This window comes from Spinacia oleracea, chromosome 1, assembly GCF_020520425.1.
Source record: "Spinacia oleracea cultivar Varoflay chromosome 1, BTI_SOV_V1, whole genome shotgun sequence".
Classification (NCBI taxonomy): domain Eukaryota; kingdom Viridiplantae; phylum Streptophyta; class Magnoliopsida; order Caryophyllales; family Amaranthaceae; genus Spinacia; species Spinacia oleracea.
This window is the reverse complement of record NC_079487.1, coordinates 61,753,163-61,769,508: the sequence shown is the minus strand read 5'-3', so window position 1 is coordinate 61,769,508 and position 16,346 is coordinate 61,753,163. Positions and strand designations below refer to the sequence as shown.

Sequence of the window (16,346 nt, the reverse complement as noted above, 5' to 3'; positions counted from 1 at the left end):
TTTTTAGGTTTTTTTTATATTAATTTTGTTGATTTTGTTTTTGTATTTGATTAATTTTGTTGATCAAAGGTGTGAGCGAGCATCCACTGCTAGATCTGTTCCTTAAGTTTTTTATTTTTCATTTTTTTTGATTTTAAAATTTAGGTTTGTGTATTTGATTGATTTGTTGTGTGGTCTAGGTAATCTCGACGGAAAGTTGGGGTGGCGCTTAGGCGGAGAGAGATTGAGCGGCGAAGGACGGAGGAGAGTTGTCGCGAGCAGAGGTGGCTTTTCGGTGCGGCGCGTGGTCTAGGCGATCTCGACGATCTGCTTGCTGGTGCTCGGTGTTGTTCGTGTTGTTGGTGTGGTAAGCTGCAGAAGCCTTGTGGTGGCTGCTAAGCCTTGCGGTGTCTCGAAGGAGCAATTGGTTGTTGTATTTAATTAGTTTTAGGTCTTTCGTTTCAGTTAAGAATATGATTCTTTTAGTTATAATTTATTTTGTTTTAGTTAAGAATGTTGATGGTTTAGTTAATTTCGTTTCAGTTAAGAATGCTTCTTTTAGTTAAGAATATTGTTGTTTTAGTTAAGAATATTGTTGTTTTAGTTACAATTATTTCATTTTAGTTAAGAATAATCTTATTTTAGTTAAGATTAAATGTTCGAGATTTAGTTAATATTTCTGATTAGTTAAGGTTTTCTGAAATCTAGTTAATATTTTCTGAGTTTTAGTTACGGATTTTCAAGTTTAAGTTAAAATTTCTGATTTACTAGGTTTTAGTTATGAATTTTTAAGTTTTAGTTACGATCTACTTGGTTTTAGTTAAGGTTTTTTGAGTTTTAGTTACGTATTTTTTAGTTTCAAATCAAGCCTTTGTTACGATTTTTCGAGTTTTAGTTATGATTTCACGAGTTTAAGTTACGATTTTCTTGGTTTTAGTTAAGATTTTTTGAGTTTTAGTTATGTATTTTTGAGTTTCAGATAACGAATTTCAGAGTTTTAGTTAAGATACAAATTTTTAAGCATTGAAACCAATTAGTTAAGAAATTGAATCAATTAGTTAAAAAATGAAACTAATAAGTTAAGCTTCGGAACCAATTAGTTAAACAATGTAATAAACCAGTTAAGTAATGTAACATATTAGTTCAACACTGAATCAATTAGTGAAGTACTGAAACTAATTAGTGAAGCACTGGAAGCAATTAGTTATGCTCTGGATTTAATTAAGTTAACCACTGGAACTAATTAGTTAAGTTTGAGATTCAATTAGTTAAGCAACGAAACTAATTAGTTATGCAACGAAACCAAATAGTTAAGCAACGAACGAATTAGTTAAGCACTGATACCAATTAGTTAAGCATTGCAACTAATTAGTTAAGATTTTATGAGTTTTAGTTAATAATGAGTATTTAAAATTAATAACTATTCGACTCATAAATTTAACTATTTGTTTTTATACCTTAACTATTTTGTTATTCAATTAGTTATGATTTTATTACTTTTAGTTATGTTTTACACTAGTTTAGTTAGTACCCAACAAAAATTAAAAATTTTAATTTCGAAAAAAAAAATTGAAAAAATAATAATTTAAGCATGAATTCCAATTAGTTAAGTCTGAAATCTAATTAGTTAAGCTTGAAGTCCAATTAATTAAGCCTGAAGTCCAATTAGTTAAGCCTGAAAAAAAAATCCAAATTTTTTTTTTTTTAAAAAAAAGTAATTTTCAGAAAAAAATTCAATTTTTTTTTTTTAAAAAAAAATTTACATGCTGACGTCAGCATGACGTCAGCACATGCGCCAACATGGCTGCCAACGGGGCTGCCAGCAAGACTGCCAACAAGGCGATCTTTCCTGTGAGGCGGTCTCACACAAAAGTTTCTCCAAAACATAACCCTTATTTTTCCTGAACACGAAATTATATTCAAGAAACTAGAGCATCCCGACCAATAAATCAAATACTTCCTCCGTGTTTATTAAAATAAGATGAAAGTGGGTTATTGAGTTATTATTTATTGTAAGAAATTAATAGTTGGTGAGTTAGCTATTGTAGTAAAAAAAGAGTATGTGAATAAGTGGGGGCCACAAGAATGAGAAAAAGGTTAATATAATTGGAAGCGGGGACTATGACATGCCAAAAATAGAAAGTGTATCTTTTAATTACATACGGCCAAATAAGAAAATTGTATCTTTTAAATAAATATGGAGGGAATATATCTAAATAACAGAGGCAAATAGATATTTTAAATTAATTAATTACCTATATATATAACTCCATCCAAAATCAAATGCTCTAATAATAATAATAAAAAATATCTAAAATAAAATTCAATCCATAATCAAACACTAATCAAAATTTTGTATTAAAAAAACAGTAATCTTCATATTTACCTAAAATAGATAGGAGACTTTTAAAATTGACTAATAAAAATTAAATTAAATTAATTTTGAAGTTATAAAAGATAACAATAAGTTCATGTAATTGAATTAATTTTAAATTATAAAAGATTTAAATTTGTATTTCCAACCTTATAATGTCCCGTTACTCAATTTTGTCATTTGTGTGGTGCTAATTAACAAAGAGTACCTTTTTATTATTCAACTGTTAATAATAATTGTTCACAATAAGTTTATTTCACTTATCCACTTCGATTTCTTATTTTGTTCCGTAAATTTAGTGTATAATATGAATTGAGTGATTTGAGGAAAAACAAAAAAGAAAATAAAAACTAAATGCATGCACATACAAAAAAAATGAACCGAAATGTCACCTAATAACATAAATAAAAGCAATTAATAATAAAATATAAAACAAAATCCGTGCATCGCACGGGATTTAAGACTAGTTTTCTTAAAAAAAAATCTAAAATAAAATTCATCTAAAATCAAACACTAATCTAAAAAAAATCAATCCAAAATCAAACATTATTCCAATATTAAAGCGCCATGGAAATCTAATGGTTCGGCCAATGAAAAATAAGATTTCGAAATTATTTTTGAATTATAAAAGTCAAATGCCAAGTAGATAAATAATTAGGTACCACGTTGATATTTTTATTAATTAATTACTAATATTATGCATATACAAATTTATCCAAAATCGAACACTCTAATAGTTAAAAAATAAATCTAAAACAAAATTCAATCCAAAATAAAAAAAACTAATCTAATCTAATATATAAAATATACCAGTTGGTGTATATATAAGAGTTTTATTTTAACTTAACAATTTAATAGAATCCATGCATCGTTAATATTTAGATCATAAACTGTGCATCTCACAAGTACTATACCAGTTTACCATAAAAATTTAAGTACTCGTAAGTACTCGTCCTTTACGTAACATTTGTACAAAATATTTTTTATAACTTGGATGGTCCAACAACTAGTATAACAAAAATAATAAGGAGTATTTTTACCAAGAGTTCGCCATCTTGATATAATTATTAATTCGGGTTCAGATTTAGATTTAGGTTTAGGTTAATTTAGGTTTCAATCGTTCCTATTCGAGAAAAGAGTCATTCTGTTTTGGGTTTAACTTGAACAATGGGCCTTTTGCTGCTGTTCAACCTTACACCGCAGCCAGTCTCAAAGTTCAATTTTTTTATCATTAACCCCGTTTACTACAATAATCGGGCCTTGCGGGCTTGCGGCCGTCCGATCTAGGGTTTCACCTTAAACCCCTTTACAAACTCATATAATAACTCCACCCAAACCATTGTTCTCCATCATCAACATCGCTGCTCTCGCCGCACATTTCCTCGTTGCCTGGTAAACAACACTTCTCTCCGAGTCTTCATTGCATTTTTTCATACTTTTTTCTCTCCTACTATTCGAAGCATCAATCATCTGATGAGAAATATCTGCAAATACATGATAGATTTTCCCAATCTCTATGATTATTTTGGTATTTAAGTCTCTGATGATTGTTTTCTCTCTCTCTCCCTTTCAACTCCTTGTTTTTCAATTCCAAATATGCGATTTGTGATTTCAAAACTGTTTGTAGATCTGTGAGAAACGATGAATATCATTTGGTCCGTGTTTCTGAATTTACCATGACCGATACCAATTAACCATTTCTGATCTCACAACTATTTTTCTTTTTTTAAAATTATCAGCGGCTCGATGATTTCTTCGCCTGTAAAGGCAATATACGCTATTCTGAATCATTTGTGTTGTCATTCATAATTTTTCTATGAGAGTTGCTGTTATTTCAATTATTTCTCAAACATTTGATTATTTTTTGTTTTCTGTAATTTAGTTGCTCTGATGAATTGATGGAATAATTCACATGTCAGACTTCGGAGGTTGTTTCAACCTGTGAGATAAAAATCCTTATTTCTGAGTAACAATATCATTATTTTCTCAAATTCCTGTGTTTTTTCCAAAATTTAATTTTTTTTTGTTGTAATTTATGGCCTAGGATTTACATAATTGTCCGTACTATCTGAAATTTTGATGAGTTCTTTAACAAATTTTCTGAGGCCAATTTGAATTTACGTTTTGAATTAATATCTGGCAGTGATGTTTAGTATTTACCATCAAACTCTGAGGCTCTAACTAAGCTAAATTTGATGAGAAAAACAAAATACACTGACGCCTTCTTTATTTCTTTATTTTAATCATCTGCTAACTAAATTGTGAAAAGCGGCAATAAATTAGAGTCTCTGAAACGCTTATTTCAATATCGTTTATAGCGCTGTACGTTGCCAATATTTGGGAATTAAGATTCTAGCATTTTCCATTTCTATAATGGTTTATGCGTTCAGACGTCCTATATTAAAATCTTAATGTAACTAATTTAAAATGGAGATGATGATTATTTCCCCAGATGATCGACACTGAAATAACTGAGCTAATTTAATTCTCATTTATGAGAATTCAAGCCAGATTTCTGATCCGTCTATTTTTATTTGTTATTCGATACCGAACTACTTAGCCGGGTGTTACACTGTTACTCCTTTACTCGACTTAATCTACAATAAGTGTAATTAACGAAATGAATGAATAATATCATTCGGCAGAGAATGTAAATAAGTCCTAAAGCAAATGTTTTTTTTTCGTCTGGATGAAGGAGTTGGAAGTGATGATTATTTCCCCAGATGATCGACTTTGAAATAACTGAGCTAATTTAATTCTCATTTCTTGAGAATTCAAGCCAGATTTCTGATCCGTTCCTTCTCAATTGTTGCCCGAATCATAAGTTATTTGAATCCTAATGATAAATGATACTGGATTGTATTTATCAAGACATCTTCTTCGGGGTAAGATAGATGGAAGGGATGATTAATTTACCAGATGTTCGATTTGAAATAACTGATCTATTTTTAATTTTTATTTTGTGAGAGATGATGAATACTTATTTGGTCCGTGTTTCTGAATTTACCGTGACCGATACATTTTAACCATTACTGATCTCACTTGTTGTCTTCTACCAGTCTTATTAAAGCAAATATGCGTTATTTGTATCGCATATGTACCAATCTGAACCTAATTTTTTAATAAATTGAGGGTAAATGAAACCCAAGTTTGTTCGTCATCATACGAATTGAAGCCAGACCATTGATGATATAATCCAAATAAATGAGATGCAATGGATCTGAGTCCCTGTCTAACAGGGGGAACCTCTCGGTGAAATTACACTCGTATGATATTCCTGGATTTACTGAGGTTATAGTATTTTTTTGATTAAAATTATTCTTCTCATGTTTTATGAATGAGTATATAACCTCTGTAATGACTCAGTTTTTTAATGTATGGAGTTGTGATTATTTTCCAGTGAATTGATCATTGTTGAGTTTTAAATACACTCTGTATACCTTGACAATATGTGGGTAATTGGACTGACAAAACTCAGAAATTGAGTGTCGTCTATCAGCTTCTTCCTTCGGACCTACGGGACTGGAGTTAAATAACGGCACTACATATGATTTCCAATTAAATTAATTGCTTGTATTTGTTTAAATTGCTTTGTATGGTTCAATGGTTATAACTTATAAGTTTTAACATTAAATTTATTCTCAGAATTATTTGGCATATTATTATTTCTCAAAAGTTGCCCGTGATGAATGTAAATATGGTTGATTGCAGAATATGCCAATGCATATTGTTGATAAATTCGTACTAGGACGGTCTGAGGCAATTTTGTATTATTTTTTCAAGTTTATTTGATGAATTTCATAGATTTTAATAAAAAAGTTGGGCAATGTAGTTTTAAGTATTGTGGATGATGAGATTTGAATAAATATCACAGTTATCCCTGTCTGAGACAATTGTGCTGAAAATTTGTGATCTGACATTTAATACATTGCCCAGAAACTTATTCATGTTTGCTATTTTTGGTTTTAATTTACTCCGTATGCAAATTTTTTGTTTTAGAGGTTTTCCTTGAACTGAGATTTTGCCAGCTATTTTTGAATGTTTTTTCGAAGCTAAGATGAAAAGTCAAACTTGCATTGGTCAACTTGTCAACTTTGGGAGATGGTAAAGAGAATCCTTCTTTAAAGTGCCTCTAGTGGGGATAAAACTCCCAACCTTTTAGTTAGAAGGTGAAGTTGAAGACGAATCTAATCACAAGCTGGGATTGTTATAGTGGGAAGGTGGGACTGAATCCTTTGGCGGTCATGTTATATAAGTAATTTGAGAGGTGGGAATGAATCTGGAAACAATTGTGGAAGTCTGAAGATGGAAATGGAAAGGATAAGCAGATGGAAATAGAAGCTATGAGCGCGGATCAGGGTGAGGCTATGAGTAATTTCACATCAGATTCAATCCGTTACAATCTTTAGCGATTGTATAAATATCATAACAAACTTTGCAGTAGTATCCGTGTTGCAATTTGGAGTTCGTTACTTTATGTTGTGAGATCTAAAGTTTTGCGAATAGGCTTGTGAATTGTACAAGTAAAGCCCATGAAATGGCTACTAAAGCTGTACAAAAAACCAATGAATACGATTGCAAGAAATTTGAAGTATTTCGTAGTTTTTTTTGTAGATTTTGTTTTAGTTATAATTTTGTTAAACTTAGTTATGAAATAAAGTGTTTTAGTTATTTTTGCATTTGTTTTAGTTATACTTCTGTTATATATTTAGTTTCAAATAATAATGTTTTAGTTAAGAATAATTTTCTTAGTTATTATTAAATTTTCTTTTGTTTTATTTAACAAACACAAACACAAATTCTTATTTATAATGGTTGTACAATAAATATTGCACACCAGAGTAAAAGTTGATTCAAAATGCTTAAAAGTTACATTTATATATGTAAAAGTTATCTATTTTTTAATGATAAATTTTTCATTTGAATAAAAATTATTTCTTCAAAATCACTAATAATGTATAAATTAATCATTTAACCCTTTAAAATGTTTATCTATCAACTTTTTAATTTTATAATATAAAAGTTACAGAAAAATAGGTTAAAGTTACAAAAAACTGCATAAAACTTGGTGTACAATAAATTTATTGTACACCTTGTGCGCGCAAGACCTTTTGAAAAACAAATAAATGTTTTATTTATTAAATACATGATTAAACATGATAAGTTACAATGACCTGTGAAGAGGTTTTATATGAATTTTAAATCCGTTGTAAAACCTCTGAAATCTTATCTAAAATTCAAACAAATGTAGCTAAAACTTTTGAAACCTTAAGTAAAACTAAAAAACATGTAACTGAAACTTCTCAAATCGTAACTAATACTCAAAAAATCTTAATTAAAACTTCTAAAATCTTAACTAAAACTGTAACTAAAACTGCTGAAATAATACTAACGCTCAAAAAATTAATTCTTTTTAAACTAAAAAATGTAACTAAAACTCAAAAATGTCTGAAACCCTAACTAAAATTCAAAAAATTCTAACTAAAAATTCCAAAACCATAACTAAAACTCAATTTTTTTAAACAAAAACTTGAAAAATCTTAACTAAAAATTCAAAAAATTATGATGGCAAGAAAAAAAATATCACTTTAACAATTACATGAGTCAAAACCCTTTTCGAAGTAAAAGATGGGTCAAAGACAAAAAACATTACCCCTAGCCCAATATAATATCACTTTAGTTTTGCTAGCAATGAATTTTTATTAATCGATTTAATCTTAACTAAAACACGATAATTTGTAACTAAACCTAAGAAAATCTTAACTAAAACTAGTAGAATCTTAATTAAAATTAACAACACGTAACTAAAACTCATAAAATCTTAACTAAAACTTTTGAAATCATAAATAAAACTCAGAAAATCTTAACTAATTAGTTCCAGATTTCAAGTGCTTACTAATTGGTTCCATTTCTTAATTTGGTTCAATCTTAACTAATTGAATTTCAAGCGTAACGAAATTGTATTTATTGGTTCCAATGCTTAATTAAGTAGTTCCATTGCTTTAACTAGTTCATTCCACTGTTTTAACTAATTCTTTCTACTACTTAACTAATTGGTTCCATTGCTTAACTAATTGCTTCATTGCTTAATTTATTGGTTCCAGTGATTAATTAATTGGTTCCAGCGCTTAACTAATTGGTTGTCAAGTAATTGAATTTCAAGCTTAAACGTTTCAATTAGTTAACTTGAAATTCAATTAGTTAAGTATTGGAACCAGTTAGTTTAACAAATACTTCCTTTATATATGTAAACCTAGTAGTTTAATTGCTTAACGACTTGGTTCCATTGCTTAAATCATTGAATTTCAAGTTACCTAATTGGCTCCGGCCATTGCTTAAAAAAGTGTAACTCAAACCGAAGATGAATTTAACCCACACAAAAATGTAACTAAACCCTAAATTTCATAACTAAATATATAACAAAAGTATATCTAAAATGAAATATATTATTGTTAACTAAAACCAATTTAACCATTACTAAAAATAAATTAATTAAACAAAATTATTATTTAACTAAAAGAAAATAATTTTTAAACTAAAACGAAAATATTTTTAACTAAAACGAAATTAATTTGAATGAAAACAGAATTATTACACTTAATCGTTGACTAAACTATTACATTTTCGACCTTCCTCTTCCCTTGAGAATTTTAGTTCCTTTTGAAGCGCCATCTTTATGAATACATTTCTGATGCAAGAATGGATGTAGAAAGTTCTCTGTGAGAAATTGTAGCACCAACGCATCAACGCAACAACATCATGGAGGAAAAGACCTCGCTGCCCTCGACAGACCAGTCATCACCGACAGCGGCGGATCCAGAAAAAAATTATCACCTGGGCCAAACTAAATATAACAAGAAATTTAACTAGTACGAAAAGAACGTATAACTTTACATTCAAAAATAATTATTGTGTCTTGAAAAAAATGTAGCTACATGTTCTCATAAAAACATTATTTGATAAAATAAATAAATAAAGTATTTTTTTCAACTAAATTGAACTCTCCTTGGTTTCATAGAATTAAAATCTGTTGTGATGGATTCAACCGTAAACTTTTCAGCAATTTCTTTTTCTATATACACAACCAAGTAGTTTGAAAGAAAGTCGTCTTCCATCTTATTCCGCAAACTAGTCTTGACCATTTTCATTGCTGAAACAACTCTCTCAGTAGTTGATGTACTAACTGGAAGTGTTAAAATAAGTCTAATCAATATGTCAACTAAATGGTAGACATCTGACTTCCCAGTTTCGGCCAAACTTCGACATAGATCTGCTACAATGCACAAACTCTTCATCTCTAGATGTTTAGGAGCATCACAATAAAATATCTAAAGTTGATATTTCAAATGAAAATTTCCATGATCTGAAAAGTCACCGGGATAGTATTTCTCTGCAAGACGACAATTTTTTTTCACATTGAAGTGCTTATAACCATCGATAGGATTCAAAGTTGTACCAATAAGCAGCTATGTTGTTAATTTGCTCACTAAAACGACTATTGAGTTCCTGCATTTGTTGATCCATGGTAGCTGTAAATACATCCACTCTATAGTGATGCTCCACCGATATTACATCTTTGTTACGCCGAGAACGAATAAAATCGGAATAAGGAACTTGCAAATCAGGGACTATGATGGCATGTTTGTTGCAGGATAAGAGTACCTTCTGTAAAATATTTTCCCATCCATCATCTCTAAACTTCTGAATTAAAGATTTTGTGCTCGCAACTAAATCCATAGCATTTAAAAGGTCTATTGATTTATGTTGCAAAGCTCGACAAAGTGCATCTGTATTGCATCACGTGTAAAATGAATAAAAAAATAAAAAGCCAATAACTTTTTAAGAGCATAAGTGGCATCTCCACGTTGAGAACAAGTGGCTTGACGATCAGTAGCAATTTTCTCAAGGACAGAACGAGTAGCATTGAACATCTTTACAACGCTACATATGGACTTGAAATGAGAACTCCATCTAGTATCCCCGGGACGTTTCAAGGTGCCAATTTGATTCAACCCTTTACCAGTCTCAACCTCCTCAATTTCAACCAAGTGTTCTAACTCAGTTACTTGTCTATCTTGTAATTCATCATGACGCTTAGAAGAAGAATAAAATAAATAAATAAACATTCACAATAAATATTAAATCTTTGAAAAATTCATGAACCTCAAACACTTCTCTTGCAGCAGCAACAAGAGCCAATTGCAGTTGGTGTGCTAGACAATGCACGTAGTATGCATATGGACAATCTTTTACAAACAAAGCTTGCTAACCATTCCACTCCCTGCGCATATTACTGGCTCCATCATATCCTTGACCTCTAAGATTATTAATACTTAGCTCATGATTAGACAAAAATGTGGTGATTTCTTCTTTAAGAGTCTTGGAAGTAGTATCCTTGACATGTATCAACTCTAAAAACCGTTCTCGCAGAATCCCATACCCATCAACACATCTTATGACAATATCCATTTGTTCCCGTTTGGATACATCTCGAGATTCATCAACAATAATACAGAATTTTGAATCACCAATCTCTTTGCGAATTTCATTTTGCACTTTTTGAGCAAAGATGTGAAAAATTTGTTTCTGAATGTCCAGAGCTATATATTGAGCATTTTGTGGAGCATTCCCTAACACAACATTTTGTACATCTTTATTACGCCACGTAGAGTTCTTATCAGTTCCTTTTTTTTCTTTTTCTTTTTTTTACTGAAGATTTAGGTTTTTTTTCATGGGGCGGGCCAAGGCCCACCCAGGCCCCCCCTTGTATTCGCCGTTGATCACCGACACTCTGCCGCAATACTACACACAAGAGGAGGCAAGGTATGAGATCAAAGGAAAAGAAAAAGAGGACAACAACATAATATCACCAGCAAGAATTAACAACATTAACTGAAGAAGCAACATAACTACACCAAAAATCAGTCAAACATCATTGACCACAATTCACATCAAAATATTACCGATAAAATCACTGAAATTTACTTACCTTTATATAATTATCCAAAAGAAAAAAAACACATGCAAGCAGATGAAAAGTTCAATCAATAGCAACAAAAAAACATAAAAACGAATGAATAAACAACGTTAAAGTTCAAAGAACTCTAGAATTAGAATAAAAAAATCAAAAGCATTACAACAAGCTGAGACAGATCACGCACATACTTGAAAATGAGACCACTATCGGTAACGACCATCACAATGCCACCACGACACCACGGAGTTTCTCTCCGGATACCTAACTGTCATTCCTCCGATAAAATATCACGTGTAATACCTCGTATTTTTCTGAATTTAAAAATATATTTTATTATATTTATAAAGTATTTTTGGGGATTTTTAGAAATTAAATTGCATTTAATGCTAATTTAAATGTATTTTTATTTAAATAAAATAATAATTATTTTTATAAAACCCGAAATGTTTTAAATAAATTCATTACTCATTACCGGGAATTTATTGGGCCATTTTCAAAAAGTTTGAATTAATTCCAATCCCTATTCGTTCAGTTGGTGAACCCAACAGAGATTCTAAGCCTCAAGTCCTAATTCAAACCCAAATATTCAATTGCAAAGCCCAATATTAAATCCCTAATCCTAGCCCACTAGGGGTTAGGGAAGCCTATTAGTACCTCACTTAATTCATGAGATCCCCTCATTAAACCCTCATAATCTCTCTCTCCTCCCTTTCCTTTCACCCGGCTCCTTGCGCCTGTCCCCTTGCCCGCGCAGCCGAGCATCGCTGCTCGCTGCCTCATGCCTTCGTGCACGCACCCTCGCCCTCTCCTCTCTTCGTGCACGCTGCTCGTGCCTCTCGCACACAACCCGCACTCCCGCCTCTCGCGCACACTCCCTCGCGCCCCTTGTCGCCCCCTCGCCCAGCACGCACGCCTGTCGCTGCGTGTTGGTACTGTTGTGTTGCGTCGCTGCTGCTCCTGTCCTTCGTGTGCTGGCCCACACACTCGCCCACACTAACTCGCCTCTCTTACCCTCGCCCCCGCACGCGCCTTGCCGCGCCCTGCTGCTGTTCGCGCTCGTCGCTGCTCGCACACGCACAAGCACCGGATGGGCCACACTCCCGTCACCTTCCTCATAGTCAGTTGATACAGGACGTCTAGCTCTAGAACCTCGGACTCTAGCTGGCCCAGAGAGAGAAATGTCCCTCTGGCTTAGGCCTCTCATCCAAACAATGTATCCCGCTGACAGAGTATCAGGCTCGGGCGGGTATTGAACACTCAAGAATGGTTTGGCGACCCAATACCGCCTCCAAATTTCAAGTCGATTTGCATTCAGCACAACAGGTTTCGGGTTCTCTTCAGCACAGTCCGGGATCTCCTGTCTCAAACCATACTGTCTCATCACTCGAGCAGGCGAGTAGAAGACCAGCATTGTGAGGCTTGGCACCCTCAAAGCAGTAAAACCAGGGGCATGCCTCATGGCAGCAATCCCCCACTAAGGAACTACCCACCTTATACAAGATCCAATTCCAGAAAGTGCGCTTCGCCACTCATCGAAGGAAAGCCGGCCATACACCATGGGCCGCACAGTGAGCCCCTTTCTATTATAGATTTCCATGTTCTCCGGTGGTGCCACCAGCATGAGCCTTTCCATAAGCCAGACCTTGGGGAGTATACAAGAAAAAAAATTCAATATTCAACCTTCAAAATACAAGTACAAATTCAATATACAAGAAAGCTCCAGATCCTTACTTGGAGTAACACCGGACTTCCCGACGGTAAGGAAGAGGGGTCCGACTTCAGCATGTCAAGGCCCATCAATGTTTCGCCAATCACGAGCGGCATTGGGTCCCGACCACTAGCAAACTGCTCTACAATCTCTATTAGGGAGGCATCACCACTGCCAAACCCCTGTTTCGGAAAGAGGAAGCGAGCAAAGATACAAAAACTCAAGGCCCTCAAGCGGAAAACCTTGGGAACATCAAGCCCAACAAAGTAGGTGACAAGGAGGGACAAATCCACCCCTCTACCATATACAACAGCACTCAAAAGTGGGGGCTTCAAGCCCAAATATCTTTCAAAGCCCAAGAAAAAGGGTTCTTCAACACTAGGCATGCATGGTTCCGGCATAATGGGCCACCCCAATATGGCGCTAAATTCCTCAGGGAGGGGACATACCTCATTATTTCCAAAGTGGAAGACACGATGATTTGGATCCCAAGCCTCCAGAGCAGCAAGAAGGAAGTGCACATCAAGCTTTACAAACCGGAAAGAAGCGAGCACCCCAAGATGCAGGCCATCGAGCTCCCTCTTCTCCAATTTGCCTAACGAACCAAGCCACGAGTTCAAGGCCTTTTTAAAACACATAGCCATATTCTCTCTTCTTTTTCGCGAGGAAGTAGTATGCAAAGAACAACAGGGAAGGATTGTTGCACAAGAATGATCCGACAAGCTCCCTATTTATACAAGAGTCGGCTTGCACGACAGCACGCTGGCGCCAGGCGCCGAGCCCTGCGCCAAACGCAGGGGCCTGCAGCGAAGGACGAGGCCACCGTCCTCTTTTATGACTTCGAGTACACACCCTTTAGTGTTACGGACAGCAGAGTACAACCTCCATTATTCAAGATTCTAAAGCCGCAAGCCGCGCAATTTCAAGCAGTCTGAGTCAACGCTTCGGGCAGATTTCGGGTCAATTTATTCAAATTTCAAGCATTCTAGTCCTAGATCGGCATCCTAAGTCGAGTCTGCATATGCATAGCAAAAGTTGAATATACTTTGACTTGCGCTTTTCCTAACCAAATGGGCAAATTTTTTCAAATTTTTTGCAAATTCCTCATGCATGCATATAGCTACAAATTTCAAAGGCATACACAACGCATACAAGTTCAAATTTTCAAGCATACAAAAAACCAAACTTCAAAATTTCAAACCAATTCAAGTTCAAAACCATACAACCATACAAAATTCAAATCACAAACCGTACAAATCCATACAAATACAAATCAATCCATACAAAATCAAACCAAGGCAAGATGGAACTCGCTACCATGCAGGGTCAGTTCGAGTCATCATCAGCCGTGATGTCAACCACAGGCTCCTTGTCCCTGTTTCGGCTCCTAAAGCGCTCCAGATCCCAATCCAGCTCCGTCCCAGGGGTACCAGGATCCTGCTCCGAGATACGAAGAGTGCCAGGGGAGGGATAAACTCCCTGCTGAGAGGAAGGGTACTGATAAGGCGGCGACATCGCCATGAACTGGTACGGCGCCCCAAACATCCGAGCCTGACGCATCCTCTCCATCTTGTTAGGTTATGATACATATAAATGAATATAAATCATGCGGAAAACCATAAAGCCAGGGATCCAAATTAATTGCCACATAACAATTAGCATAAATTAGGACACATACACTTTGTAGCGTGCCCTCCCTAGCTGCGCCCGAACCGAACAAGAACAAGTCTAGGACTCCAAATGTCGTCCCTCTGTAGATAGTCCACAGCATGTTCGGATCCGCCTTAGATTTAAGTAACTAGAATTGCACCTAAGGTTCAATGAATATGTTCGCATATTTTAGGCAAATATTAGGCTTAGTTTTAATCCTTAAAACTAGGTGAAAATTGAAATTATGTGTTTATAAATTTGTGAATGCCATCACATGTTTATAGAGTAGGAATAATGGAATTAGAAGTCTACTAGGATTCAAGTATTCTAAATCTATTAGAATTAGAGTTTATTCTAATAGAGTTTACTTAAAACTAGTAACTTAGGAAATTAATATTTTAATCTAATCCTAATCGCTTAAGGATTCGATGCATGCACAAACTCCAACACGCACACGAGCACGACCCACAAGCGAGCAGGCCATGATCGCGCGCGCGAGAAGCCCATCGCAGGCTCGCAGCCCACACGAGCTCACTGCCCCTTGCTCGCAGCCCGTGTGCTACTTTGCAGCCCAAGGGCGCGCTGGGCCTTGCGTTCCTTTGGCTGCTGTGTTGCTCATGCCTTACGCGCTGGGCTTGCTAGGCGTGGGTCTGGCTTCGTGCTGGGCCTTCGTCTAGCAAGCTCGTCCGATGCTTATTTCGTACGACGCGCTTCCGATTAATTTTCCGATTCCGGAATTCATTTCCGATTCGAACAATATTTAATATTTCCGATTCCGGAATTTATTTCCGTTTCGAACCAATATTTAATATTTCCGATTCCGAACTTATTTTCTGATTCCGATTCGTCAATATTTCTGTTTTCGGCAATATTTCCGATTCCGGCAATATTTCCATTTCCGATAATATTTTCCGATACGTACCATGTTTTCGTTTCCGGCAACATCTACGACATGGATAATATTTATATTTCCGATACGATCCATATTTTCGTTTCCGGCAATATCATCGTTTCCGGAGCATCCATAATTTTCCTTTTGACGATTTCAGCTCCCACTAGAACCGAGATCCGTCGATTCCGAATATCCATAGATGGAGTATTTAATTCACTTAAATACCTGATCCGTTCACGTACTATTTGTGTGACCCTACGGGTTCAGACAAGAGTAAGCTGTGGATTAATATTATTAATTCCACATGAACTGAAGCGGCCTCTAGCCTAGGCATACAGTTCACTTGATCTCACTGAATTATTAACTTGTATAATTAACACTGAACCGCATTTATTAGACTTAGCATTAAATGCATACTTGGACCAAGGGCATTATTTCCTTCGCATCTCCGACCAGTAAGCCCAAGCATCCGCACCCCAAGGCTGAGGACCGCTACCTCCGAAGTAGCAACCAGGAGGAGGAACAAAGGGCCTCGAACTGCTCGCACCCCCAAAAGAATGCCTGGTAGGATCAGCATGTACAAAAGGGGCAGCTCCCCTCTGGGCATCAGAATGCCTCTGGAAAGTACCGGCACTGGACCCCTGTCCCAGATCCAAGCTCGGTCCTTCCTGCCTCAGCGAAGTCTCCGCCTAAGGCTCCCTGTCAACGGAACCTCTGCGACCTCGACGGCGCTCCTATACAAAGTACAAATTTTAAGAGTCAACAT

General features: G+C 35.0%; 1 protein-coding gene, 1 long non-coding RNA gene and 10 other non-coding genes across 12 annotated transcripts; 11 read left to right on the top strand and 1 right to left on the bottom strand.

The window, feature by feature from the left end:
• The first annotated feature begins 3,466 nt into the window (after nt 1-3,466).
• On the top strand, nt 3,467-7,032 carry LOC110777195 (uncharacterized). The gene is made up of 2 exons (XR_008933075.1): nt 3,467-3,745; nt 6,406-7,032. It is a non-coding gene; the product is annotated as an uncharacterized lncRNA (long non-coding RNA).
• On the top strand, nt 3,818-3,902 carry LOC130466647 (small nucleolar RNA Z199). Its single transcript, XR_008926818.1, has one exon. It is a non-coding gene; the product is annotated as a small nucleolar RNA Z199 (small nucleolar RNA).
• On the top strand, nt 3,987-4,061 carry LOC130466448 (small nucleolar RNA SNORD18). The gene has a single exon (XR_008926675.1). It is a non-coding gene; the product is annotated as a small nucleolar RNA SNORD18 (small nucleolar RNA).
• Nucleotides 4,094-4,178, top strand: LOC130466649 (small nucleolar RNA U54). Its single transcript, XR_008926820.1, has one exon. It is a non-coding gene; the product is annotated as a small nucleolar RNA U54 (small nucleolar RNA).
• Nucleotides 4,233-4,326, top strand: LOC130466651 (small nucleolar RNA R64/Z200 family). The gene has a single exon (XR_008926822.1). It is a non-coding gene; the product is annotated as a small nucleolar RNA R64/Z200 family (small nucleolar RNA).
• Nucleotides 4,391-4,462, top strand: LOC130466683 (small nucleolar RNA snoR117). Its single transcript, XR_008926852.1, has one exon. It is a non-coding gene; the product is annotated as a small nucleolar RNA snoR117 (small nucleolar RNA).
• On the top strand, nt 4,781-4,877 carry LOC130466645 (small nucleolar RNA Z103). Its single transcript, XR_008926816.1, has one exon. It is a non-coding gene; the product is annotated as a small nucleolar RNA Z103 (small nucleolar RNA).
• Nucleotides 5,052-5,149, top strand: LOC130466646 (small nucleolar RNA Z103). The gene has a single exon (XR_008926817.1). It is a non-coding gene; the product is annotated as a small nucleolar RNA Z103 (small nucleolar RNA).
• LOC130466648 (small nucleolar RNA Z278) lies at nt 5,533-5,646 on the top strand. The gene has a single exon (XR_008926819.1). It is a non-coding gene; the product is annotated as a small nucleolar RNA Z278 (small nucleolar RNA).
• Nucleotides 5,796-5,902, top strand: LOC130466673 (small nucleolar RNA snoR97). The gene has a single exon (XR_008926842.1). It is a non-coding gene; the product is annotated as a small nucleolar RNA snoR97 (small nucleolar RNA).
• LOC130466650 (small nucleolar RNA R38) lies at nt 6,193-6,277 on the top strand. Its single transcript, XR_008926821.1, has one exon. It is a non-coding gene; the product is annotated as a small nucleolar RNA R38 (small nucleolar RNA).
• A 2,746-nt stretch (nt 7,033-9,778) lies between the features above and the next one.
• LOC130465337 (uncharacterized) lies at nt 9,779-14,607 on the bottom strand. Its single transcript, XM_056834135.1, has 5 exons — nt 14,490-14,607; nt 10,624-10,983; nt 10,517-10,566; nt 10,227-10,446; nt 9,779-10,140 (listed from the first exon to the last, which is right to left on the bottom strand). The coding sequence occupies exons 1-5, from the start codon at nt 14,605-14,607 to the stop codon at nt 9,779-9,781; spliced, it is 1,110 nt and encodes a 369-aa protein (XP_056690113.1).
• Between the last annotated feature and the right edge of the window lie 1,739 nt (nt 14,608-16,346).